The sequence below is a fragment of the Pan troglodytes genome, chromosome 8 (assembly GCF_028858775.2).
Source record: "Pan troglodytes isolate AG18354 chromosome 8, NHGRI_mPanTro3-v2.0_pri, whole genome shotgun sequence".
Lineage (NCBI taxonomy): Eukaryota > Metazoa > Chordata > Mammalia > Primates > Hominidae > Pan > Pan troglodytes.
The window spans coordinates 18,957,052-18,982,728 of NC_072406.2; the positions used below are offsets into that span (position 1 = coordinate 18,957,052).

The 25,677-nt window shown below is 45.4% G+C and overlaps 1 protein-coding gene across 5 annotated transcripts in view; it reads left to right on the forward strand.

Annotated features, from left to right (window-relative positions):
* Positions 1–7,652, forward strand: part of RBM17 (RNA binding motif protein 17) — a 43,069-nt gene extending 35,417 nt beyond the window's left edge. For 4 of the 5 annotated variants that reach the window (XM_009457868.5, XM_054659363.2, XM_054659364.2 and 1 more), the window contains 7 exons: positions 456–512; positions 1,754–1,895; positions 3,977–4,128; positions 5,273–5,346; positions 5,810–5,908; positions 7,002–7,074; positions 7,216–7,516. In XM_009457868.5, the coding sequence (XP_009456143.1) occupies positions 456–512; positions 1,754–1,895; positions 3,977–4,128; positions 5,273–5,346; positions 5,810–5,908; positions 7,002–7,074; positions 7,216–7,319 (701 nt within the window). In that variant the 3' untranslated portion in view covers positions 7,320–7,516. 5 annotated transcript variants of the gene reach the window in all.
* The last annotated feature ends 18,025 nt before the right edge of the window (positions 7,653–25,677 follow it).

Genomic DNA, 25,677 nt, shown 5'->3' on the forward strand with positions numbered 1-25,677 from the left:
GATTCACTCCCCTCTGATCATTCTCTTATTTGTAAACTGGATGCAGTAATATCTACTTCAGAGGTCTGTGAAGCCTGAACGAGGCCATGTGTATAAAGGGCCTAATGGGTATTGCTCTCGGTAAATAGTTACAGTACTCTCTTTTTAAGTAACTGCTGGTTCTCTTGGTTGTATTGTTTTGCCTTAAAATTCATTTGCAGACTACACTGTGGGGCTCTTGAGTTCCTTTTATGAAGGAACAATTTTGCATATCTGAGGGAGTGTTGCCACTTTTCTACATTTTAAATCCTAGCATCAGAGGTTTGTTCATATGTAGCAGGAGGTCATCTGAAGTAGCAGGTCCTCCTTTTTTAGTTTTTTCTTAGGAGTTGGGTGATAGATATATGGTGTGTCATAGTCGTTTGGGAGTCCGGCATCGGAAACCTCCTTTAATGCTTGGATTTGTGGTTTTGCAGGTATGGGCGGAGCTGCCATTGCCCCACCCACTTCTCTGGTAGAGAAAGACAAAGAGTGTAAGTAGATCTGTTTCTTCCTCTTTTATTCTGATACAGGTCTTTAACCCAACCATGGGAGATCTCAGCTTGGGCCCCCAGGTTTCCTGAGCATAGAGGGAAACGGCCTGCAAGCCTGCCTGGCTCTGTCACCTGAGGCCGCACCTGGATCTCAGAATGCAGCGCCCTCCTGCAGAGAGAGACCTTTCTACTCCAGGCTCTGAGGCTTGGATTTCATGCAGTGGGATCCATCTCTTTTTTATGCAATTCACTTTGATTTCGTTAACATTTCTTATTTGTTGTTAGATTCATTTGGAGTTAAAACAGCAGATCATTACAGTTTTTTAACTCAGAGGTTTAGAGGCTGTTATATTCATGATCCTCCACAAGGTGGCAATGCCTTCCTTGATTACAGTTTTTTCTTCCCGTTCCATTTCACTGCAGGTGGGTTTGCGTGTCATTGCGTTGCCAAAACACCCTCACCCACTGTTCCTTCTCGCAGTGATCTGCTCTAGAATTTGGGGGTTGGGACTGGACTTCTGAATATCATCTAGGTCATTTTCCCATTCTCTGGATTGGACCATACTTAAACTATCCCAAGCAGATATTCTCATTTATAGTACTTTTTAAAACTTGTTGAATTATTTATCTTTTAAAGAAGATAATTTCTAAGATATTATGAAATACCTATTATGTGAAAACAACAGACAAACAATAAACCCCAATTGAAACCAGTCTCTGGGAGTGGGGCTCAGGCATCTGGATGGTCTTAAAGCGTCCTGCTGACTTTCATCTAACTAGGGTTGAAGCCACCGCTCCAGTGCGTAGCCCCTAACCTCGGAGACCTTTGTGGGCCATGAGCTGATGAGATAGTGAGGTCGGGGTCTAGACAGGTGCACCCAAGGTACTGCAGGAGTCAAAAGATGGCCAGATTGTATCTCCTTAGAACATACAGAACATCTTTCCGGCAAGAATATTCATTCAAGAAGATTTTAAAGGGTGAATAACATTTCAGTAAGATATAAAAAAGACGTTTGAGGAGATAGAAATAGCAAAAGGAAAGTTAGAATCAGGAAAGTAGCGTCCTCCCTCTGTGGTTTTAAAAGTCGTATAAAGGCTGTAAAATTGATTTGGTGTTTTTCTCTCCTTGTGGTAAACCAAAAAGTAGGTTAAATTTGTTCAAGATAAATAATTGATACAAGTGAGGTTTCAGAGTGTTTTCTATAGTATTTTGGTGAGCCTACTTTATTTTTCTCCAATAGTACCCCGAGATTTTCCTTATGAAGAGGACTCAAGACCTCGATCACAGTCTTCCAAAGCAGCCATTCCTCCCCCAGTGTACGAGGAACAAGACAGACCGAGATCTCCAACCGGACCTAGCAACTCCTTCCTCGCTAACATGGGGTAATGATTTAATGTTCTTATCTAAGGACTTGAGAGACAGTGTGAAGCGTTGATAGCCCTTTCAATAGATGCAGCTTGTTTGAAACTGAGGACATTCAGGACCCTTGGTGTGTGCAGGTCACACGGTACCTGCCTCAATCGTGTGGAGCGTGTTCCAGTGTAATGATGGGGCTTGTTCAAAACAGCAACCTCCCAGTAGAAGTTTTGACTCATTTTGATGTTGAACATTATTTTCCTAGACAGGCACAAAACCTGATGAATGTTTACATTTGCCTTCATAACATTTGCAAATAAAATAGCTCATATGAATCAGAGCTGACTTACTGTCTCCAAAGGGCAGGTGATACCTTTTTTTCCTGATAAAGTGGGCCATTTGCTTTCAGGTCATGGTTCTAAACCTTTGGTCTAAAAAACTCGGGGTCATTCTAACTACAAGTTGACATGTTTGCCAGCATATAAAATTTGACTGTAAGGCTGACGCTCAGGTGGGGCTTGGGGATTTTTTTAAACTGTCCTGGGCTTGGCAAACATTTTGGTTAAGAGGATATTCTGTGTTGTTGACTTTGATCCTGTGAGACGGCTGTCCCATGAAGCAGTATCACATGAAGGCTTTGTTCTGTGCTGTGTTGCATCTGCTGGCTGCTGCCTGTAGCAGAAATGCAGCCGGTGAGACAGTGAGTGGGGTTGAAACTCACTAGTCTCCTTTCAAGTGCTCAGTGACCACATGCAAGTGGTGACCATGTTGGATGGTGCAGACATAGGACATGGCCGTGGCTGCAGGAAGCTTTGTGTACTGGAGGGTTGGACAGACATGAAGCTGGTTTTGTTTTGTTTTGTTTTGTTTTCCCTGTTTATGATAAAAACTGACTTTTTACTGAATTTGCTTTTAACCAGGAATTACATCTTTAACTTGTGCTTAGGAAAGATGCAAGATGGTACCATTCAGCAGTTTCTGGTCTTTTTAGCCCCAGAATAGCTTGTTCAAATGAAAATGTTAAGGGAATTAAATACAAGAAGTAATGTAGGTGCAGTTCCAGTTGAAGCGGGATTTTGTGTCTTAAGCCCTAAGCAGCAGTGGTCATGGGGTTGGGGTGCCCTTCGGACCCATGCTGCGCCTCAGAGCGCAGTGTGAGAGCCATTTGGTTGTTACAGAAAGCAGTGACTGAGAGTTGTGGGGTCCAGTTTCAGCTCTACCATTAACAGCTGTACAAATAATTTATTTGTTTTCTGAGATGGAGTCTCGCTCTGTCGCCCAGGCTGGAGTGCAGTGGTGCGATCTCGCCTCACTGCAACGTCTGCCTCCCAGGTTCAAGCAGTTATCCTGCCTCAGCCTGCCAAGTAGCTGGGACTACAGGTGCACACCATCATGCCCAGCTAATTTTTACATTTTTAGTAGAGATGAGGTTTCACCATGTTGGCCAGGCTGGTCTTGAACTCCTGACCTCAGGTGATCCACCCGCCTCGGCCTCCCAAAGTGCTGGGATTATAAGTGTGAGCAGCTGCACCCAGCCTGTACAAATAATTTCTAATATGGCGTCTTGCATTACTTCTAAGTCCACCCCTTAAGCTAGTCAGCTAATCTTGGCCTCCGTTTATTTCTCATTTGTTAAATAGGTGATCTCTAAGGGTTCTTTCATTTGTATAGTCTGTCATTGGAAACTCTCCTGTGCTATTTAGGAAAATGGGATCATCTTCATTGTACGAAACTTCATACTTACTTTTTGATAGCCACTTTTTAATAAACTGTGGTCATAAGCTATGTGGCAGTGCAGGTCCGGAGCACGCAAAAGGTCTTGTGTTTCCTAATAGGGCACTGAGGAGACTCCACCAGAGAAACTGACATTTCCCCTCCAAGACAACAGGATGTTCTGGATTTTATTCATAGCTTTTTCTATTTCTTTCATGCTGCACATCCCCACAGCTTCCATCTAATAACCCACTCCTAGTTAATGAGTGACTTTGTTGAAGCCCCTGTGGAGCATGCACTCTCTCCAGAAGGAGGTTGTTGTGATGGAAAAATGCAGCCTATCTCCAGTTGACGATGTCAAGGCTAAGAGTCCTTTCCCTTCTTCTCCTGCCAGGGGCACGGTGGCGCACAAGATCATGCAGAAGTACGGCTTCCGGGAGGGCCAGGGTCTGGGGAAGCATGAGCAGGGCCTGAGCACTGCCTTGTCAGTGGAGAAGACCAGCAAGCGTGGCGGCAAGATCATCGTGGGCGACGCCACAGAGAAAGGTGTGTCCCCAGGGAAGCGTGTGACTAGAGGGAAAGGACTGGCCCCATCCGTATCAGACATGGCCAGTCTTGATCCTCATGTGTCAGCAGGGGGACAATGAGGCGTGTGGCCAGAGGGAGAGGGCTGGCCCTGCCATCACTAGAACACAGGCCGTCCTGATCATATGATGCACTGCCACTTCAGTTTTGTGAAACCAGGAATCCTGAGGCTCATCTTTATTTTTTCAGAACAGACGTAGAGAGATGAAGGCTTGTGGAGGAAAAGATGGTGAGAGACTTGGGCAGAAAATGAGTAGTCCTCAGGAAGAAATCTTGGTTATGTGTTTAGAGCATGAAGGACAGAGCCATATAGTGTGGCAGTGAATATACCTGCTATCTCCATCTCAGAGGTCGTCTCTACTTTTCCCTTTTGCCCTTTCAGTATAGATGTGATTTCTGATTCTCTTACAGATTGTTTGCTTTGCGAGATCTAATCTTATGTTGCAGTCTCTTGGTAAATGATGCCTAGTTGGTGTTTTATTTTCATTTAATTTTTACAGTCTGTTCTGTATTGAGGGAATTCAGGAAAGAGACAAACATATGTTAGCATTTTAATCAGGGAATTAAGTTTGAGTCAGCCTAGCTGAACTGCCTTTGCTAAAGAAAGAAGAAAACTTTTCTGGCAGCCCCGTTCATGCACAGCTTAGGATACATCACGAGCCTGACAGGTGAGTGCCAGAAACCAACAGTTGTCCCGACTTGTGAGGTTATCTGAAGTAAGGCAGCTGGTGGCTGGATTAGTAACTGCATATTCCCCTGGGCCCGTGACCTTGAACGTTTGCTCCAAGTCAACTCACCTATAGGAATTATCACTCACATGCCCTGTCAGCCCTTTGGGAAGTGAGATGAGCAAAAATTGCAAGTAATGGTGGAGGCTCAAAACATCCAGATGCTATTGTAAAAACGTCAAAGCAAAGCAGAGGCTTTCATTGCAGATAAGGCTGTGTTTTCGCTCAAAGACCAATTGTGTAGATGCCTAGGACATAAATGGTGGGGATCGCTATTGAAATTAAATTAATTATTGTAAGTAGGACTCAGTTCTGTAACACATCTAATGATATGCTGCTCAGTTCTGTAACACATCTAATGGTATGTTTTGATACAGATGCATCCAAGAAGTCAGATTCAAATCCGCTGACTGAAATACTTAAGTGTCCTACTAAAGTGGTCTTACTAAGGGTAAGAAGCTGAGGAAAGCAAGCTCTCCGCCTGCCTAGATTTGTGTGTGTCACTCCAGCCTACCCTGCTCTCCCTAAAAGTTAAAACTGAAAATGATACTTTTGCAAATAATACTTTGGGCAGATCCCACGTAAGGCTGATTTTAGATTTTTCACTAATGTGTAAGTCTCTTTGCTAAGTACAGTGTTTAAGACTGCAGTGAGTAATTAAATATTTGAAATTGCTAGAGCTTCAGATAGTTTATACATTTTGATGCTTGCATAGATGCTTTTGTAACTACAGGCTTAATATATGTTTTAGTGTTTTAAGAAATACTAACTTTTGGGTACTTTGGGGATGAAATTTTTCATTATGTCGTTTGGGATTGAGAACATTTACCATCACTAAGTCATATTTATATACCTCTGCTAGGTGTTTGTAAGTTATACTTGGTACTTGAATTTGTTTATTTTTGTGTTTAAAGAACATGGTTGGTGCGGGAGAGGTGGATGAAGACTTGGAAGTTGAAACCAAGGAAGAATGTGAAAAATATGGCAAAGTTGGAAAATGTGTGATATTTGAAGTAAGAGCGTTTTCTTTTGATGTTTATAACACAAGTTGTAATTGGCAGATTACAAAACATTTTCTACAAACAGGACAGGGTATGCTATAAGTAACATTCTTACTGCAGAAGGTGACAGGCGTTGGTTATTTGTACTTCTCTTGCTCAATTATTACAGTTTTAAACATAAAGACAATGATTTCAAGTTTTATTTGGTGAAGAAACGGGAATGCTTCATGATTGAGGATCAGTATGATGACTGAAGACCTTGATTCTAGTGTGCTCAGTAGTTTAGTTCCTTAGACATGCCTTTGGTTTCAGTCATTTGGTGAGTATTTAGTGCCTCTCACATGCACTGCACTGTGCGGAGAGCACTTGGATTACAGGAAGCATGCTCTGTACTCTCAGTGGTGTGTTCAGTTGAAGAAACACATCTAAAATAACTAAAAGATATTCAGTTACTAGACTAGGTAGTATTGACTAAGTTCAGGAGTTGAGAAAAGGATTAGATCAGTGAAAAAATAGACTGCCTTGTGAGCAATAGCAGATATGGGCTGCACTTTGAAACGAACAGGTGGGATTTGCAGGGAAGGGTATTCTGATTGGGATAATGGCTCGTAGGAGACAGTGAAGATCAGGACTACCAAAATGGAATGGATGGGCCTGTTGGGGATTAGCAGAAGTGCTTAGGTGGGTGGAATTACAGAGGGCTAGGAAAGCCAGACAGAGCTAGTCAAAATGAGACCTGATGTGAAAGGCCACTAGAGCACCAGCCTTTTTAATCTGAAAGCTCTGCTTCCTCTGTTTCTTTATCCTATTGCTGTTTGTTGACCACATAATTATTTGTTTACGTCATCAGCTGGCACAGGGCCTTTATGAGGTCAGAGACTGCCTAGCCCTGTGTTCCTGGCACCTAACAATGCCTGTCATAAAAACAGGCATTCAGTACGTTTTTGATGATGAACAAATTATACTTATTTCCTTGGTATTTGACAACTACTTGACTGTATATGATGATAATTAGAATATTCACTCTGAGAAATCATTTAAAAGAGAAAACTCATTCAATGCAATCTCAAATGCCTTTACTCATCACGCTCTCATTTTCTTCCAGATTCCTGGTGCCCCTGATGATGAAGCAGTACGGATATTTTTAGAATTTGAGAGAGTTGAATCAGCAATTAAAGGTTAGTGGTACAGCTAAATATTAAAGAATAAAAAAGTTGAATTTACAGCCTTAATCTTTACAAGTAAAGTTACTGTTTAATTAAAGTTAAACCTTTATCTTATAGGATACCTGTATTAACTGTCTTTTGTTTGCCTTTCAGCGGTTGTTGACTTGAATGGGAGGTATTTTGGTGGACGGGTGGTAAAAGCATGTTTCTACAATTTGGACAAATTCAGGGTCTTGGATTTGGCAGAACAAGTTTGATTTTAAGAACTAGAGCACGAGTCATCTCCGGTGATCCTTAAATGAACTGCAGGCTGAGAAAAGAAGGAAAAAGGTCACAGCCTCCATGGCTGTTGCATACCAAGACTCTTGGAAGGACTTCTAAGATATATGTTGATTGATCCCTTTTTTATTTTGTGGTTTTTTAATATAGTATAAAAATCCTTTTAAAAAAACAACAATCTGTGTGCCTCTCTGGTTGTTTCTCTTTTTTATTATTACTCCTGAGTTGATGATGTTTTTTGTTAGATTTCATGGTAATTCTCAAGTGCTTCAATGATGCAGCATTTCTTGCACTAAAAAAAAAAAAAAAAAAAAAAACTAGAAAGTTTTGGGACATGGGGTTATATTAAATTATTCTTTGTTTTTCTTTTTCTTTTAATAAAGCCTGCAAATTACTAAATTGTAGTTTCATAAATTCTGTAGTAAAGTATCATCTTGGCAGTGTGCCAAAGGTGAAAATGATGCTTTCTCTAACAGAGAAATTCTTAGTGACTCCAGTCGTAGAAAAACGTCTTTACAACCTGAATAAGATTGAAGAATTGTGAACATACCATGGTCTATTGGATGAATCATTTGCCGTTAGGCTAAATCAGACTGTAGGGTTTGTGATGGATTTATGGAGTATGTGGGTATAGAAATCATGAAACTAGCATTTGTTTTCAGAGATTCAAGCATAGTCTTTAGGGTAGATCAGAAATGACAAATGAATTCAAAACCTAGCAGGTGCATTGTAAATGTGTGCCCAGTTATGTTTTGGAAATGGCAGTTCCTTGGGGTCATGTTTCTACTGGCAAAATTTGCAATAGTGTTCTATTGTATGTAATTTTAAAATTTATAAGATTATCCACGTTGGCCAAGTAAACTGTACTGCCAATTAATAGAATTCTGGAATTGTGAGAAATTGTATCATTGAAGTTCAGTAGGATGTGTGGCTTAAAAATTTATCAGGACCACAAAAAAGAAAACAAAAATATTTGGTACTGAGGTTCATTGCCAGGGCAGGAGGTATTTCCAGAAAATACTCATGCCTGTGTTCTGTTCCTTGCTTTCCCAAATACTGCATGTGACTTTCCTAAGCGGCAGCTGAAAGACTCGAGCCCGTGCTGTCTCCTTTGGTTATTATGACATGAAAGTGTATCAAAAACTCAGCATTTCTTTGCATCCATGGACTTGGTTTGGAGACATAAGGAATATTCTGACCCTTTTTAAAAAAGGATTTTCTCATGTTTTTATTTAACATAAATAAAAGAATAACATTTTATCTTTTGTGGTATTATTTTATTGAATAAAATTGAGTTTTATGATAAAAGTGCACCTGTTCTGTAAAGTAAGTTGGGGTTAAGGAATGTGAGGTAAATTACATAATTGAACATTGTGGAGGACAGTAAGAATCAAAAGCAGCCCTGGAACTTTAGTTATCTATGGAATTAGGCATACCATTCCTCAAGTGGAAACCATGTTTGTGCTTACAAGTACCCGAGTGTGCCATGCTGAATGTAACAAGGACTAGTTTAATTTTAGAAACTAATGGTTCCAACCCACCTTTCATGCATGCATTTATTGTTGTTATGCTTTGTAATAACATTGTTTGCACCTAAATGGGTGGCTTTTCCTAACATTCTCATGGTCAGCAACCAGAGAATTGCAACCAACTCATACTACTTGATTTCCGTTCTCATGAGCACAGCTTGGTGTGTGCCTTTCTCCCCAGTCTTTTATTTTTAAAATAACTGCATTAATCAGTTAGTGCTTTATTTATAATGAATTTCTGATAGTCGAATAATTTCTAAATCTCCTGCAAGTTAGTACTTGAGAAATTTGAAATTAATTTTCAATATTAACATTTAAGCTAATATTAAAATTTTAAATTTCAATAAAAATTAAAAATTATGTAAGCTACAATGTAACTGGCAAGTTTCCGTGTAATAGACGTTTGTCATTCTTGGTGGCCCATCTGTGAGTTTTTGAAACCCCTTTTTCTTTTTTTTTTTTTTTTTTGAGACGGAGTCTTGCTCTGTCGCCCAGGCTGGAGTGCAGTGGCATGATCTGGGCTCACTGCAACCTCCGCCTTCTGGGTTCACGCCATTCTTCTGCCTCAGCCTCCCAAGTAGCTGGGACTACAGGCGCCCGCCACCACTCCTGGCTAATTTTTTGTATTTTTAATAGAGACGGGGTTTCTCCGTGTTAGCCAGGATGGTCTTGATCTCCTGACCCGTGATCCGCCTCAGCCTCCCAAAGTGCTGGGATTACAGGTGTGAGCCACCGAGCCCAGCCTGAAACGCCTTTTTCTGTGTGGGGAACTTCCTTGTTTCCCTCCTCCCGGCAAGAGACTAGAAACTTGCTTTCCCAGCCTGTCTTGCAGGTTGAGTAGGGTTGTGCGCTTGGGATCTCTGATCAGACCGGCACCGCAGTGTGGGAGAGAAGCTGTGTGAAGAGTCTGTCTTCTGACTTTGGCAAGGGTTCCTCTGCACAGTGTTGTGTGGCACTGGGGGCAGCAGTGGCAGAGACCTTGCCACCCCTGCTGGTGTGTGGTATCTGGCAGAGCAGTCTATGGAGGGGTTTGGGATTTTTGCTTTACATAAAACCTGCGGCTTGTCCCTGGCCTTTTCCTTTTTTTTTTTTTTTTTTTTTTTTGAGACGGAGTCTTACTGTTGCCCAGGCTGGAGTGCAGTGGCGCGATCTCGGCTCACTGCAAGCTCTGCCTCCCGGGTTCATGCCATTCTCCTGCCTCAGCCTCCCAAGTAGCTGGGACTACAGGCGCCCACCGCCACGCCCGGCTAATTTTTTGTATTTTTCGTAGAGACGGGGTTTCATGGTGTTAGCCAGGATGGTCTCGATCTCCTGACTTCGTGATCCACCCTCCTCGGCCTCCCAAAGTGCTGGGATTACAGGCGTGAGCCACCGCGCCCGGCCTCCTTTTTTTTTTTCTTCTTGAGACGAGTCTCACTCTTGCCTAGGCTGGAGTGCAGTGGTACAATCTCAGTTCACTGCAACCTCCACCTCCCAGGTTCAAACAATTCTTGTGCCTCAGCCTCCCAAGAAGCTTGGATTACAGGCATGTGCCACTATGCTTGGCTAATTTTTTTTATTTTTAGTGGAAAAAGCGTTGCGCCATGGTGGCCAGGCTGGTCTTGAACTCCTGGGCTCAAATGATCTTTTTGCCAAAGTGCTGGGATTATAGGCATGAGCCACCGCACCCAATCTTTTTTTTTTTTTTTTTTGGTAGATTTCTTTCTGCTTAAACAAGCTAGAGTGAATTTTTAAATCTGCACCTAAGACCCCTGACTGATAACAGATTGATAGCTGGGATTGCACATGACAAATCCTGAAAGATGAAAGATGGAGGAGGTAGGATGGGACTGGTAAGGACCCAGTTTCCCTGGGCTGAAAAACTGGTGAACCTCGTTACTTGGTGGTGAGGCATTTAGCCAAGCTGCTGCTGTTCCTTGGACTATAGGCTGGTGTTATGGCTTGCCTCGGCCTCCCAATATGCTGGGATTATAGATGTGAGCCACTGGCCTGGTTTTTTTTTTTAATGCACATAAATTAAGATTTAGTCGTGCTCTGAAGTTTTATGGGCTTTGACAAAAGCTTAATGTCAGGCCGGGTGCAGTGGCTCACGCCTGTAATCCCAGCACTTTGGGAAGCCGAGGCAGGCAGATCACCTGAGGTCAGGAGTTTGAGACCAGCCTGGCAAACATGGCAAAACTCTGTCTCTACTAAAAAAAATTAGCCGGGTGCGGTGGCGCATGCATGCCTGTAATCCCAGCTACTCAGGAGGCTGAGGCAGAGAATTGCTTGAACCCAGGAGGCGGAGGTTGTAGTGAGCCAAGATTGTGCCGCTGCACTCCAGCCTGGGTGACAGAGAGGGACTCTGTCGCAAAAAAAAAAAAAAAAAAATCATCTTTATAGTATCACACAGAATGGCTTTAAAGCCCTAAGAAATCCCCTGTGCTTCATCTATGTAGTGAAATTTCCACCCTACTCCACACCTGCATTCCTGGCAACTACTGATGTGTTGACTGTCTATAGTTTTGCCTTTGCCAGAATGTCATGTAACTGGAAAGCACATACCATGCAGCTTTTTTCAGACTGGCTGCTTTTGCTTGGCAACGTGCCTGTCAGATTCATGCATCTCTTGTTGTGGCTTGATAGCTCGTTCTTTATTCCATTGCGCGGATGTACCACCATATGTTTATCTATTCACCTACTGACGGCCATATTGATTACTTCTAGTTCTTGGCAGCTATGAGTAAAGCTATAAGCATCCATGTGCAGGTGTTTCATGGACATGTTTTCACATTAGCGGGGTACATATTTAGGAGTGTGACTGCTGGATTACATGGTAAGACTTTCCTTTTGTCTCTCCCGTTTTCAAACTCTGTACTGGCATATAAATTTCCTCAAATCTCTCCCATCTTTAATGGAAATAGGTCAAACCTTGAATTTTAGCCACTCCCCAACTCCCTGGTGTCCCCATTCTTCTCAGAGAATCCCAACATCCCGCCTCCACCTCCTTGCTGCTTACTGCCTCTTCCACTCAGCCCACACTTGCAGAATGAGGACTGCGTCGACTACAAATTAGACCTCTGCTTCCACCAGGCCTCCTTGATAGTTCAGCTAAGAGCCGTGCAGTGAGTCTCCTGACGTTTTATGGCATTTGACGCTGGTAACCACTCCCTTCCTGAGGACGGAGACCGCGGCCCTGCCAGTGCCTCCCTGTATCGCTCACCCTTTACCTCTTCCCAAGTGTTTTTATCTCCTTGCCTTGCCCTTGGGCTGCTTCTGTGACTCACCTATATTTGAATCTCAGCCAGTCTTCCTTACCAAACTTCAGATCTGTATCCAAGTGCCTATTAGACATCATCCCCTGACTGTCCCCTTTGCACCTCGAACACATGTCCCAAACTTTAACTCACTTCTTCCCTTTCAAGCTCTCCTGCTAAACTCTCTGATTTGGGGGAAAGCATCATCTATTCAGTCATCTAACTCAGAAACCCAAGAATCACCCTCGATTCCTCACTTTCCCTTCTATCTAGATCCAGTCTGTAGTTGAGGACCGCCGGTTCTGTTTCTTTTCCATCTTTCATGGTAACACAGTGGGGCTCCTTCATTTCTGACCCCTTATCTCCTGGGAGTAGGCCCATGGGCTCCCGCTGCTCTCCCTGCTTTAACCGTGCACCCCTCTCATCTTCCAAGGCAATGCCTCAGCTGTTCAAGCCACTCCCATATACACAATCCTTACCGCGTCTAGACTCCTGCTTGGAAGCCGGGGCGTTCTCACTGCCCTCGCTGCGCCGCGCCTTCCCTTAGGTTCCTGTGGTGGGAGTGTTGGCAGTGACTTCTGCTCACGCTCTCCCTGCTGCCTGGAGAATTGCCCCTTCCCTCATTCCCCTTCCAACACGTATCCTGGGCCTGCTGAGTTGCTACTCATGCGAGGTTTATTGGCACCACAAGCCTCATAATTGAGAAACAACAGTCCCCAGCTGCACACCTCCCCCGCGGGAACTACTTTTAACTTTTTAGCTGGCCTGCTGCTGGTCTCTGCCTCCATACTTCTAAATACATCCTCATGAGGCTCCTTCCTTCTCTTCCTAAGCAGATGTCTCGGAAGAAGAGGCTGTACTTACTTTCCACCTCCCTCATCTCCATTCAGTCTTTAACTCGCTACAACTGAAGGAGTAAACCCAGAAAAAGATGGCATTGACTCGGGGAAATAGGGAACCCAAAGTAGGAGAGAGGAAAGCAGTTCCCAAGGTCATCATGAAAGAAGTCTTGGTCCATAGCCATACAGGGGCCTGGAGAACTCGTGGTCCATCCGGGAGCGGGAAGATGAGGGGCTTTCCAAAGTTGTAAAATAATGGTAATTAACCATGATATACAACTGACTCAGCTGAGATGAATACACAAAATGTCATATCATATAAATACTGATTACAGGTTTGTTTTTTTAATGTTGCCCTGGGCCTAACTTGAAAGAATGAATAGGAGGGTGTGGGGGGGCGGGCAGCGGTGCGGGGGGTGGGAGCATGGGAAAGCTAAACTTTGTTTCTTTTTTTTTTTCTTTTTCTTTTTCTTGAGACGGACTCTCGCTCTGTCTGCCACGCTGGAGTGCAGTGGCGCGATCTTGGCTCACTACAACCTCTGCTTCCCGGGTTCACGCCATTCTCCTGCCTCAGTCTCTTGAGTAGCTGGGACTACAGGCGTGCGCCACCACGTTCGGCTAATTTTTGTATTTTTAGAGACGGGGTTTCTCCAGGCTGGTCCCGAATTCCTGATCTCAGGTGATCCACCCACCTCAGCCTCCCAAAGTGCTGGGATTACAGGCGTGAACCACCATGCCCAGCCCACTCTTCTGTTTTCTAGGAAGTCAGTGGATTGTCAAACGTTCTTTTGGTCTCTCCTGTGCTGGAGCGTGGCGCTGGATCCTGCGTCTTAATCTTCTTGATTTCCTCTCTATTTTTGGTGGAGCTTATCTTGAAGTAGTTTCCTAAGAAAAGATACAGGGGAGATACAGTTTGTTAGGCCATGCATGTCTGAAAAATCTTAATTCTGCATTTTTCTTTTTCTATTTTTCTTTTGAGACAGGGTCTCCGTTGCCCAGGCTGGAGTGCAGTGGCGCGGTCATAGTTCACTGCAACCTTGAACTCAGGGGCTGAAGCGATCCTCCCACCTCAGCCTCTAGAGTAGCTGGGACCACAGGCACTCACCACCACCCACAAAAATCATAATTCTGTCATGCTGAATTGCTAGTTTGACTAAACGTGGACTTCTTGATTAAAATCCATTTTCCCTCAGAATTTTGAGGGCATTGCTACATTCTCATTTTCTTGTTTTGCTGTTGGTAATGTCAGTGTCCTCCTTGCTGTCCTGTTTTTCTTCTCTCTGGAAGGTTCTGGAACCACTGTCTGGAAGTTTCACGACTATGCCATGGACCTCTTCTCGTTCAGCATGGTGGGCATTGGGGATGAACCCTCTTTTTTTTTTTTTTTTGGAGACGGAACCTCGCTCTGTTGCTCAGGCTGGAGTGCAGTGGTGTGATCTCGGCTCACTGCAACCTCCACCTCCCAGGTTCAAGAGATTCTCCTGCCTCGGCCTCCCGAGTAGCTGGGATTACTGGCATGCGCATCATGCCTGGCAAATTTTTGTATTTTTAGTAGAGACAGGGTTTCACTATGTTAGCTAGGCTGGTCTTGAACTTCTGACCTCAAGTGAACCTCCCACCTCGGCCTCCCAAAGTGCTGGGATTACAGGCATGAGCCACCGTGCCTGGCCAGGGGATGAACTCTTTCTAGAAATTCATATCCTTCAATTCTGGAAATGTTTCTCATAATAGTTCTTTGATAACTGACCCTCCTTCCTTCACTGTATTTCTCTTTCTGGGACTTTTACTAGTCAGTGTATTTCTGGGTTGGTCTCTCTCTTTTCTCTTTTATTGGCAACCCTGATCTAAGGAACTAAGGTATAGAGGTGGTTGAGTCCTGACCAGAGCCGTGAGGGTCTAGATTTATGTAAATGATGGAGCCGTACACGTTACTTTATTTATAGCAAGATATTGTAAAGATTTTGAAATGTCATTTATATGAAATGTCAAGATTATTAAATTCATAGTTCACTGTAACCTCAAACTCCTGGGCTCAAGCAATCCTCCCACCTCAGCCTCCAAAGTAGCTGGGACTACAGGCACATCCCACCATACCCAGCTAATTTTTGTATTTTTTGTAGAGACGGGGTTTCACCATGTTGCCTAGCCTTGTCTTGAACTCCAGGACTCAAGCAATCCTCCTGCCTTGACCTCCCAAAGTGTGGGGATTACAGGCACTGAGCCACTGCACCTGGTCAATGCATTTTTAAATATGGTCTAAGGGTATCAGCAAGTTGCAGATTTGATAACAGCTGGGTCTTTTCATTTAGTAACCACCCTTTTTTCCTCCTCTGTACTCTCACACAATATTAAAATACCTCCTATTAAATCTCTATTATCCTCTTCTCTTCCTGTTGCATTTTTCTCCCACAACTTAAGGCTCAAGTCTAAGCAGTGAACACAGAAGGTTTCCGATAAGCTAAGACAGTGTCTATCCATGGACGGGTTCGTGACAAACCCCTGTGGGTCCCTGGCTTGCTGAAACCAGGTTTCACATGAGGGGAGGAAGTGGGTTGACAAGAAGGGGGTTGCTAAGGGAACTTTATTACTCATTTCTCTTGGAAAAAAGCAGAAGGAATAAATGGAATAACAGTCTGATAATTTGGCAGACATTCTTTGCAGTTACTTGCGATACTGTGCTTAGGTTCAGAATAAGGAACTAAGTAACAATAATTGATGCTGAATCTCTTCAGAAGTAAGGTGATGGTGACTCAATAAACTCTCCCAGATGACCGCTGTATACACAGGTATTTTATGAGGGTGCAACTGGATTAAGTCATTCTGAACTGAATTTTGCGTAATTATTACCAAAATTTGGATTGAAACGTAAGTTTACGGTTGGTATTCCTATTTAATTTTAGTTTTTGTCAAAATAATATCTGTACATAATTATAAAATCAACTAAGTCTTCAAATACTCATAAATCAGAACAGCACTCTGCCTCCGCCAGTCCCATTCTCCAAAGGAAAACACATTCAGTTCTTGTTTTTTTTTCTTGTTGTTTTGGTTTTTTGCATTTTTCTTTTTTTTTTTTTTTGAGACAGAGTTTTGCTCTTGTCGCCCAGGCTTGAATTCCTGGGCTCAAGCGACCCTCCACCCTTGGCCTCCCAAAGTGCAAGGGATTACAGGTATGAGCCACCATACCAGCCTTCAAGGGCAGTTCTGATGCCTAACACCTACTGATCCAGCTCAACAATATTGGATCACTTGAGGTCAGGAGTTCGAGACCAGCCTGGCCAACAGGGTGAAACCCTCTCTCTACTAAAAATACAAAAATTATCCTGGCATGGTGGCGTGTGCCTGTAAGCCCAGCTATTTGGGAGGCTGAGACAGGAGAATCACTTGAACCCAGGAGGCAGAGGCTGCAGTGAGCCGAGATTGTGCCACTGCACTCTAGCCTGGGTGACAGAGTCAAACTCTGCCTCAAAAAAAAAAAAAAAAAAAAAGTCTCCAATACCCTCTGGCCTTCATGGTGGACATTGACATGTAAAGCTCACAAACACCTTCTCCCTTGCAAGGAGGATGATACAGAATCTTCACATTCTGCTGCATGGCACCAATTGTGCTATTTTAACAACAATGACTGTGCAGAAATGAAGCCAGTGCTTTTTTCCTCCAAGCCTTTGGACAAAGCATGTTTTATGACAAAAATAATCCCTCCGGCTCACATGTCCTCTCAGGCTTCCCACTGCTCTCCCACACAGCCTCTCGCTCCGAGAAGCAAGTCCCCTCCCGCTAATGCCAATCCTTCGGGCACACCCAGAACTTGTTTCCAGAGACTGAAATAACATTTCCAAGGGGGTGGTGCCACCGGATTTGCTGAGCTGTTTAGTGGCCCGTAGTGAGCTGATTTGTGTTGGGTAGATTATTTTCCCTGGGCGTGATGGGAAGGAGAGACTCAAGGCAGAACTTCTTTTTGAAACAAATGAATTTTATTTGTTTCATTTGTTTATTTATTTGGAAATACTAGGCAAGGAGGAAATAGTGATATAACTTGTTTTTTCCAGTATCGAAAGATGCTACCTCTGTACTTAACCACAGAGTAAGAAACATTCAGGAAAGTATATATTTTTATAGCATTGAAGTTAACCATTGAAGAGGGATTTATTAAGAGCTTACTATTAGGCAGTATGAGAATTTGTTTAAAGTATTAGATACCCCAAAATCCTATTCAAAAAGACACAAATATGATTCTAAAATATGTAAACAACAATGCTAGTAAACAAATGAAGGTATATTATAATTTGGCCCAAGAAACCCCCATGTTCAGAGCTTAGAGAAAATATATTACTTTTTTCCCCCTTTCTGACTTTTACAGCCTTACTAAAACAAAAACAATTCTGGTGACTGAAGATTCAAAAAAAAAAAAAAAAAAACAAAAAACCAACCAGCCAGGCGCGGTGGCTCACGCCTGTAATCCCAGCACTTTGGGAGGCCAAGGCGGGCAGATCACAAGGTCAGGAGATCGAGACCATCCTGGCTAACATGGTGAAACCCCGTCTCTACTAAAAATAAAAAAAAATCAGCTGGGTGTGGCGGCACGCGCCTGTAGTCCCAGCTACTCGGGAGGGCGAGACAGGAGAATCGCTTGAACCCAGGAGGCGGAGGTTGCACTGAGCCGAGATCGCGCCGTTGCACTCCAGCTTGGGCGACAGAGCGAGACTCGGTCTCAAAAAAAAAAAAAAGAAAAGAAAAAGAAAAAAGAAAAAATTTGTAATTCCAAAGCGTGAACCCTTCACTGAAGCCACTGAACACTCTCATCCACGCCAAAACTTCAAAAGTTAACACTGGCTCGCACAGTTTGCCTGATCCTGGAGCAGCAGAGCGACTCACCGTCTGCAGCCAGGCCTGGACGGCACTGCTGGTCCTAAGTCCCTCAGCGTTCAGGTCTCAGTCTACCCAGCCAGAGACGACCGCTGCGCGTCCTCCGTCAGATGGCAAAGCCACGACTTTGTGCCGACCTACAGAACGTCAGTTAATCTTGGGAATCTGAAATGATTCATTTTATTTAGCAAAGTGTTCTCAATTCCTTCAAGATTGGTGCTTGTCTAAACCCTTTGCTCTGAGTGAGTTGTAAGGAATCAGGTACGAAGCACCTTAAATACCCCAGGCTCAGGGTGTTTTGAACAGGCCCTGCAGGCCGGCAGAGGCCGTCTCCTCCTACCCAGAGAGCAGCGCTGTGGACCTTGCTGAGCTGGTGACCTGTCATCCCCAGCCCTTCTCCAGGAAACCCCTTCTATAGGAAACAAATTTCTCACTTCCCCAGCACCTAAGTGCCATCATTCTGTCTGGTGAGATGAAAGTGGAAATATCTCCATCTTCTGGGGAAAGCTTTCATTTTCTTGGTGAAAGGAAAAACACAGCTGCTGCGACTCCTGTGTCCCCGGCTTCAACCTTGAACTGGGGCCCGGTGCCTGGAGATGCAGGGGAGGGCTCAGACCGTGAGCAACTCCAGCTCACTGCAGTGGGTGGACTAGAACATTATCCAGCCTCTGCACCAGTCCTGGACTGCTCACCCTGACTTCTACAAGAAAAAGAAATCCCTTTTTGTTAAGTCACAGTAAGTTGGGGTTTCTGTTACTTAACAGACGTACACTTGCAGGGTACAGTGGCTCACGCCTGTAATCCCAGCACTTTGGGAGGCCGAGGCAGGCGAATCACTTGAGGTCAGGAGTTCGAGACCAGCCTGGCCAATACGGAGAAACCCCGTCTCTACTAAAAATACAAAATTAGCCAGGTATGGTGGCGCATGCCTGTAATCCCAGCTACTCGGGAGGCTGAGGCAGGAGAATCGCTTGAACCCAGGAGGCAGAGGTTGCGGTGATCCAAGATCGCACCATTGCACTCTAGCCTGGGCAACAGGAGCAAAACTCCATCTCAAAAACAAACAAAAAACAGACCTATACCTAACGGATAGGGAATTTGGTATCTGAGAGCCAGTGGCTCCAGGGGACAGATACTAATGTACAGCGTTGGCTAAGACGAGGTCCAGTGGTGGGGCGGGGACCCAACTCCTTCAGCCTGGAAAATCAGGGTCCTGCTAGATGGTAAATGATCAGTTGCATGCTCACCTGTTGTGAGACCTAGAGGCTAAAGCTGTAGCGTAAAACAGTGGTTCCCAAACCTTTCTGGCACCAGGGACCAATTTTGTAGAAGACAGTTTTCCACGTACCAGGGTTGAGGGATGGTCTGGGGATGATTCAGGAGCATTACATTTATTGTGCACTTTATTTCTATTATTGATACATTGTAATATGCAATGACATAATTAAACAACTCACCATAATGTAGAATCAGTGGCAGCCCTGAGCCTGTTTTCCTGCAACTAGGGCCAGCCTCCAGGAGACAGAAGAGGAGGTGGGCAGGTCACCAGGGCCAGCCTCCAGGAGACAGGAGGTGGGCAGGTCACCAGGGCCAGCCTCCAGTAGACAAAAGAGGAGGTGGGCAGGTCACCAGGGCCAGCCTCCAGGAGACAAAAGAGGAGGTGGGCAGGTCACCAGGGCCAGCCTCCAGTAGACAAAAGAGGAGGTGGGCAGGTCACCAGGGCCAGCCTCCAGGAGACAAAAGAGGAGGTGGGCAGGTCACCAGGGCCAGCCTCTGGGAAACAGAAGAGGAGGTGGGCAGGTCACCAGGGCCAGCCTCCAGGAGACAGAAGAGGAGGTGGGTAGGTCACCAGGGCCAGCCTCTGGGAGAGGGAAGGTGTTAGGTTGGATGATGTGTGGAGAGAAGGCCTTTGCTATGGCTGCTTGAGCATGCGACCAAACAGAATAGACCAGGAATTTACAGCTAGATGTGTAAGGTAATTACATTGTCCCAGAAACCAAAGGGTGCAGTGGTTCACTCCTGTAATCCCAGCACCTTGGGAGACCAAGGTGGGAGAATCACTTGAGCCCAGAAGTTTGAAACCAGCCTGGGCAACATGGTGAGAGCCCATCTCTAAAAAAAATAAAATTAACTGGGTGCAGTGGCACATGCCTGCTGTGGTCCCGCCTATGCAGGAGGCTGAGGTGGGAGGATCACCTGAGCCCCAGAGGTCGAGGCTGTAGTGAGCTATGATTGCACTGCTGCACTCCAGCCTGGCCAACTGAGTGAAACCCTATCTCAAAAACAGCAACAAAGAACAAAGCAGCCCTCAGGCTGGCTAGCAGTAGCCCCTGTCTGTTCAGGCCGTGAAGCCATCTGCAGCCCCTGAACCCATACTCAAGAACTGAACTGCAAAACCCTATGTTCTCCATCAGGGGTGTCCTGCCCAGGGCCCTGTTTGGATAAGGTCTTGGAGGACCCTCCCAGAGGCCATGGAAGTCAGTGGGAAGGTCTGATACGAGGTGCCAGGCTGGCTCACTGGGGAGCTTGCTGTGTCGCCAGGGCAGGGAGACCTCACTGCTCCTTCCAGCGGGATCTCGCGTGTGACTCGTTTTGTCTTCCCATCCTCTGAGTTTCTGAAGGGGGATTGTATTGCAATGGTCTGTTTCCTCTTCCACCATTCCTTGCTGCATGTGTTGATGATGGACTACATGTCTTTGGGCTATAGCTGGTGGGATCACGAGGAGCTCCCTCTGGACCCCAGGCGGACGCCTGCTCCTCATCTGGATATGCAGGACTCGGGAAGGCGGATGCCATGGCTCAGGTGGTCTTGAGGGTGGTCCTCCGAGCCTTTGGCGGGGGCAGTGTGTTCTCTAGAAAGAGGTGCACTGGGGCTGACCTGGGAAAAGACCAACTCGATTCACATTCCCAAACCCTTTCTTGTATTTAACTTTTCAGAAACGTTCCATCTGCTCTCTCTCAGCACCACTTTGCAGCTAATCAAGAAGACGCAAGCAGACATCCACTGGGGGTGGGGAGGGGTTCCGAGAGTGCTGAGCCTTCCGGATTAAAGGGACATACGCTGCTGCCCGAATCCCAAATGTAGCGTGCTGCTGCCCGAATCCCAAATGTAGCGTGATGCCACTACCGCAGCCCAGCTGCAGCCTTGAGGAAGAGGGTGCAGGAGCTACAGAGGCTGTCCTTGACATGATTCAGCCTTCGAAGCAGGATTAACTGCTGCTGCCTCCAGACCTTCCTGTTTTGTGAGAAAAACAAATCCCAATGTGTTTAAGCCTCCATGAGTCAGGTTCTCATTTACATGTAGCCAAAAGCATTTCTGAAGGGTGCAAACACACTCGAAAGATAAGATTCTACCCCATTAGCAAAAACCATTAGGTGAAGTTGATGAACCTTTTTCAGTCAACACTGGTTTCATGTTAACAGCTTGGTGATCTTCCCAGGGGGTGAGATTTGGGGTGCACTGAGGAGGCCTCCCTACCTAAAATAATTCCAGCAGTCCTGTTATTGATGCCTGAACTTCTACATGCAGAGCCACACGCAATCTGCGTGGTATCCACACACATGCACACACAGCTGTTAGGAGGGGCCTGAACAGCCAGGAGTGAGGATGGCAGCACGGGAGCTTGGGACAGAAAGCCAGGCTGTGGTTTCATGCATTGCAGATCCTATATCCCAGAAGCCATTTCTTTTTCTTTTTCTTTTTCTTGTTTTGTTTTGTTTTTTGAGACAGAGTCTTGTTCTGTCACCCAGGCTGGAGTGTAATGGCGCGATCTTGGCTCACTGCAACCTTCACCTCCCTGGTTCAAGTGATTCTCCAGCCTCAGCCTCCCAAGTAGCTGGGATTACAGGTGTGCACCACCATACCTGGCTAATTTTTGTATTTTTAGTAGAGACAGTATTTCGCCATGTTGGCCAGGCTGGTCTCGAACTCCTGACCTCAGACCATCTGCCCGCCTCGGCCCCCCAAAGTGCTGGAACTATAGGCGTGAGCCACCATGTCTGGCCAGCCAAATCTATTTGTAACAGATTTCACTTTCAGAAAATTTCTCCATGTAATCCAAATCTTTCATTTTCTAGTACAGACCTCTTTCCCCTTAGCACTCTGTTCTTGATGACTTAGAAGTGTCGTTTCTCTTCACATTATTTGCACGTCATTCCTTCCTGTCTCCAGCTTCTTCTTCCCAGCCCTCCTCCTCCTCTGCACACAGGAAACCTCATTCTGTGGTGTGAACAGGGGGATTCCCGTCTTCCTGAAGTGACTTAGTCTTGAGCTGCCTGTGCCCTTCCCATCGCAGTGAATGTTGCCAGTTGGGGATGACTGGGCAGCCATGGGGAAGGTGAGCAGAGGGCAGAGGAGTCCAAGGCCCTGAGGTGGGGGTGGGAGCAGGGAGAGCTGCAGGCTCAGCTGCTGGGGCAGTAGGAGGAGAGCAAGGACCTGGAGGAGTGTGTGTGTGTGTGTCTGTGTGAGTGTGAGTGTGTGTGTGTGGTGGGGTCAGTGGGGAGCGGGGGAGTCTTTTATTTTTACCACTTGTTTGTCTGATTAACCTACTTTTCTCGGTTTCTAGGGAAAGAGCAAAAAATTTTTTTCTTTCTCTGAGACAGGGAGTAAAGCACGTGGCATCAAGACTGCAGCAGAAGGCCAGGCGCAGTGGCTTACACCTGTAAACCCAGCACTTTGGGAGGCTGAGGGCGGGGGTGGATCACCTGAGGTCAGGAGTTCGAGACCAGCCTGGCCAACATGGGGAAACCTCATCTCTACTAAAAATACCAAATTAGCCAGGTGTGGTGGCACGTGCCTGTAATCCCAGCTACTCGGGAGGCTGAGGCAGAAGAATCACTTGAACCTGGGAGGCAGAGGTTGCAGTGAGCCGAGATCATGCCACTGCACTCCGGCCTGAGCAACGAGTGAAACTCCATCTCAAAAAAAAAAAAAAAAAAAAAAAAGAAGGAAATAAAAAGAAAAAAAAAAAGACTGCAACAGAAGCGCAGGGCACCCTGGAATGCCTGCAGCCTCTCATCTTTAACCTCTGTGCTGGGATCCATCAATTCCCTTCCCATTTGACTGTCAAATCAGAAGGGTCTTTGCTAATTTCAGCATAAATCGGGAGAAAGCTGACCTCGATTTAGCTGGAATGACAGCGATGACTAATTTGTACACCAGAATTAATAAAGCTAGCTCTTGCCCCACAGGGAGAGAAAGATGATGTGGTTTTCTTGCATCTGCACTAACTGAGATTGCTTTTTGGCAAGGATAGAGAAATGCTCATTCTCCACACTCCCAGGAGGGGGTCTGCTGACAGCTCCTGGACTGTCACCTGAATTGGGGTGTGACTGGGCCAGAGATGTCCCAAGCCAACCAGCCAGGCACCTGGACGGGTGGGCTCTTGACCCCCTGAGGCCACCGTGGTCTTCGAAGGAAAGTCAGTAGGTCTGGAAGCGAGCGTGGTGGGGACCCCTTCGCCGTGGGGGGCCAGGAGCTCCTGTTATAAGAGCTGCAACAGGCCTCCGTATTTTCTGTCCCTTTTACAGGCAAGAATTCAATTCTGGGTCCTGAGCAGGGGTTGTCCCGGTCAATAAGCAACTTCAGTTCCTTGGGACAGGACCCCAGACTTGCTGGTAATGACATCATTGTTTCTTTACCGGATAAGTCTCTCTTAACCCTGGAAAAGTCTGTTTACACAGAGGAGTGTGAAACAAACTCATACTTTTGATATTTTGGGCTTACGTTTAGGCGATCTTTACATATTTGATATTTTAAGAAGTTGCTGTTTTAAGAGGATGTGGCATATTTTAACTTGTAATTTTAAATGCAATGAATGGACTGGCCTCTTGATTCCAACTCAAAATATGTGATTGGGTAATTGATATAGATTTGTGATTTAAACTCAGATATTCAACGCCAATTTATTAAGATTGTAGGCAGTATGGGAACATTTTAAAAAACCAGAGATTCGCCAGAGTTAGTTGTTAAGCACTTGAGATGCTTGTGAATAAATTAAAGTATTTAAAAGTATAAAGTATTAATATTATAAATGCAGCTTAAAAATTTTAAGGCAGCAAGTGCGTTGGCTCATGCCTCTAATCCTAGCACTTTGGGAGGCTGAGGCGGGCGGATTGCCTGAGCTCAGGAGTTTGAGACCAGCCCGGGCAACCTGGTGAACCCCCGTCTTCACTAAAACACAAAAAATTAGCCAGGCATGGTGGTGTGCGCCTGCCCATAGTCTCAGCTACTCAGAAGGCTGAGACAGGAAAATCGCTTGGACCCAGGAGTGGAGGTTGCAGTGAGCAGAGATCACACCACTGCATTCCAGCCTGGGTGACAGAGCAAGACTGTGTCTCCAAAAGAAAAAATTTCAAGGACATTTAAATAAATAAATTTCTGAATAGGAACAGTCATCAAAGTTTTCCTTAACAATGACTGTTCAATGTTTTCTGTATTATAAAATAAAGTTATACATGGATGGAGCTGGAGGCCATTATCCTAAGCGAACCAACACAGGAACAGAAAACCAGATACCGCATGTTCTTGCTTATCAGTGGGAGCTAAACACTGAGGACACAAGGACACAAAGGAGGGAACAACAGATACCGGGGCCTCCTTGAGGGTGGAGGGTGGGAGGAGGGTGAGGACCAAAAAGCTATCTGTCAGCCGGGCGCAGCGGCTCACACCTGCAATCCCAGCACTTTGGGAGGCTAAAGAGGGCAGACTGCTTGAGCTCAGGAGTTTGAGACCAGCCTGGGCAACATGGCGAAACCCCATCTCTACAAAAACTAACATTAGCCAGATGTGATGCTGCATGCCCTTGGTCCCAGCTATTAGGGAGGCTGAGGTGGGAGGATTGCCTGAGGTAGAGGCTGCAGTGAGCCGTGATCATGCCACTGCACTCCAGCCTGGGTGACAGAGCAAGACCCCGCCTCAAATTAAAAAAAAATAATAATAATAATAAAAAAGAAGGCTACCTGTCGGGTACTATGCTTATAATTTAGGTAACAAAATAATCTGCACGCCAAACCCCTGTGACATACAATTTACCCATATAACAGATCTGTACATGTATCCCTGAACCTAAAATAAAGTTAAAAATAAATAAATGTAGGAGTGCAAAAGGCTTATTGCAAAAAAAGTTAAAGTTAAGAATAAATAAATAGGCTGGGTGCAGGCTGGGCGTGGTGGTTCACGCCTATAATCCCAGCACTTTGGGAGGCTGAGGCAGGCAGATCACCTGACGTCAGGAGTTTGAGACCAGCCTAGCCAACATGGTGAAACCCCGTCTCTACTAAAAATACAAAAATTAGCCGGGCGTGGTGGCACATGCCTGTAATCCCAGCTACTCGGGAGGCAGAGGCAGGAGAATCGCTTGAACCTGGGTGGTGGAGGCTGCAGTGAGCCAAGATTGCGCCAATTCACTCCAGCCTGAGCTGGAGAAAAATCTATTTTGTTAAGCAGGAGAATCTTATTTTGTTAAGCAGGAGAATCGCTTAAACCTGGGAGGCGGAGGTTGCAGTGAGCTGAGATTGTGCCACTGCTCTCCAGCCTGGGTGACAGAGCGAGACTCTCTCAAAAAAAAAAAAAGTCATTTGCTCCTCACATTTGGCCACTGATGAACACTGTCTGCATGTTACAGGTGAGGAAACAGGTGGAGGAAGGGAGTGCCCCGAGCTGAGGCCCAGCCCCGCCCCCACGGCCTGGCTCTCCTGCCTGGTTTAGTTTGGCCTCTAAAGCGTCCTCATTACAAGCAAAGTGCAGCCCCACCACAGAGAATCCCGTTTCTCTCTGGGAGTGCTTATGTGATTAATTTGAAGTCACCATGACTCTGATTTCCTCTGCAGAATTCAGCAGCGTATTCCAGGATTCCAGGAGCGCAATGC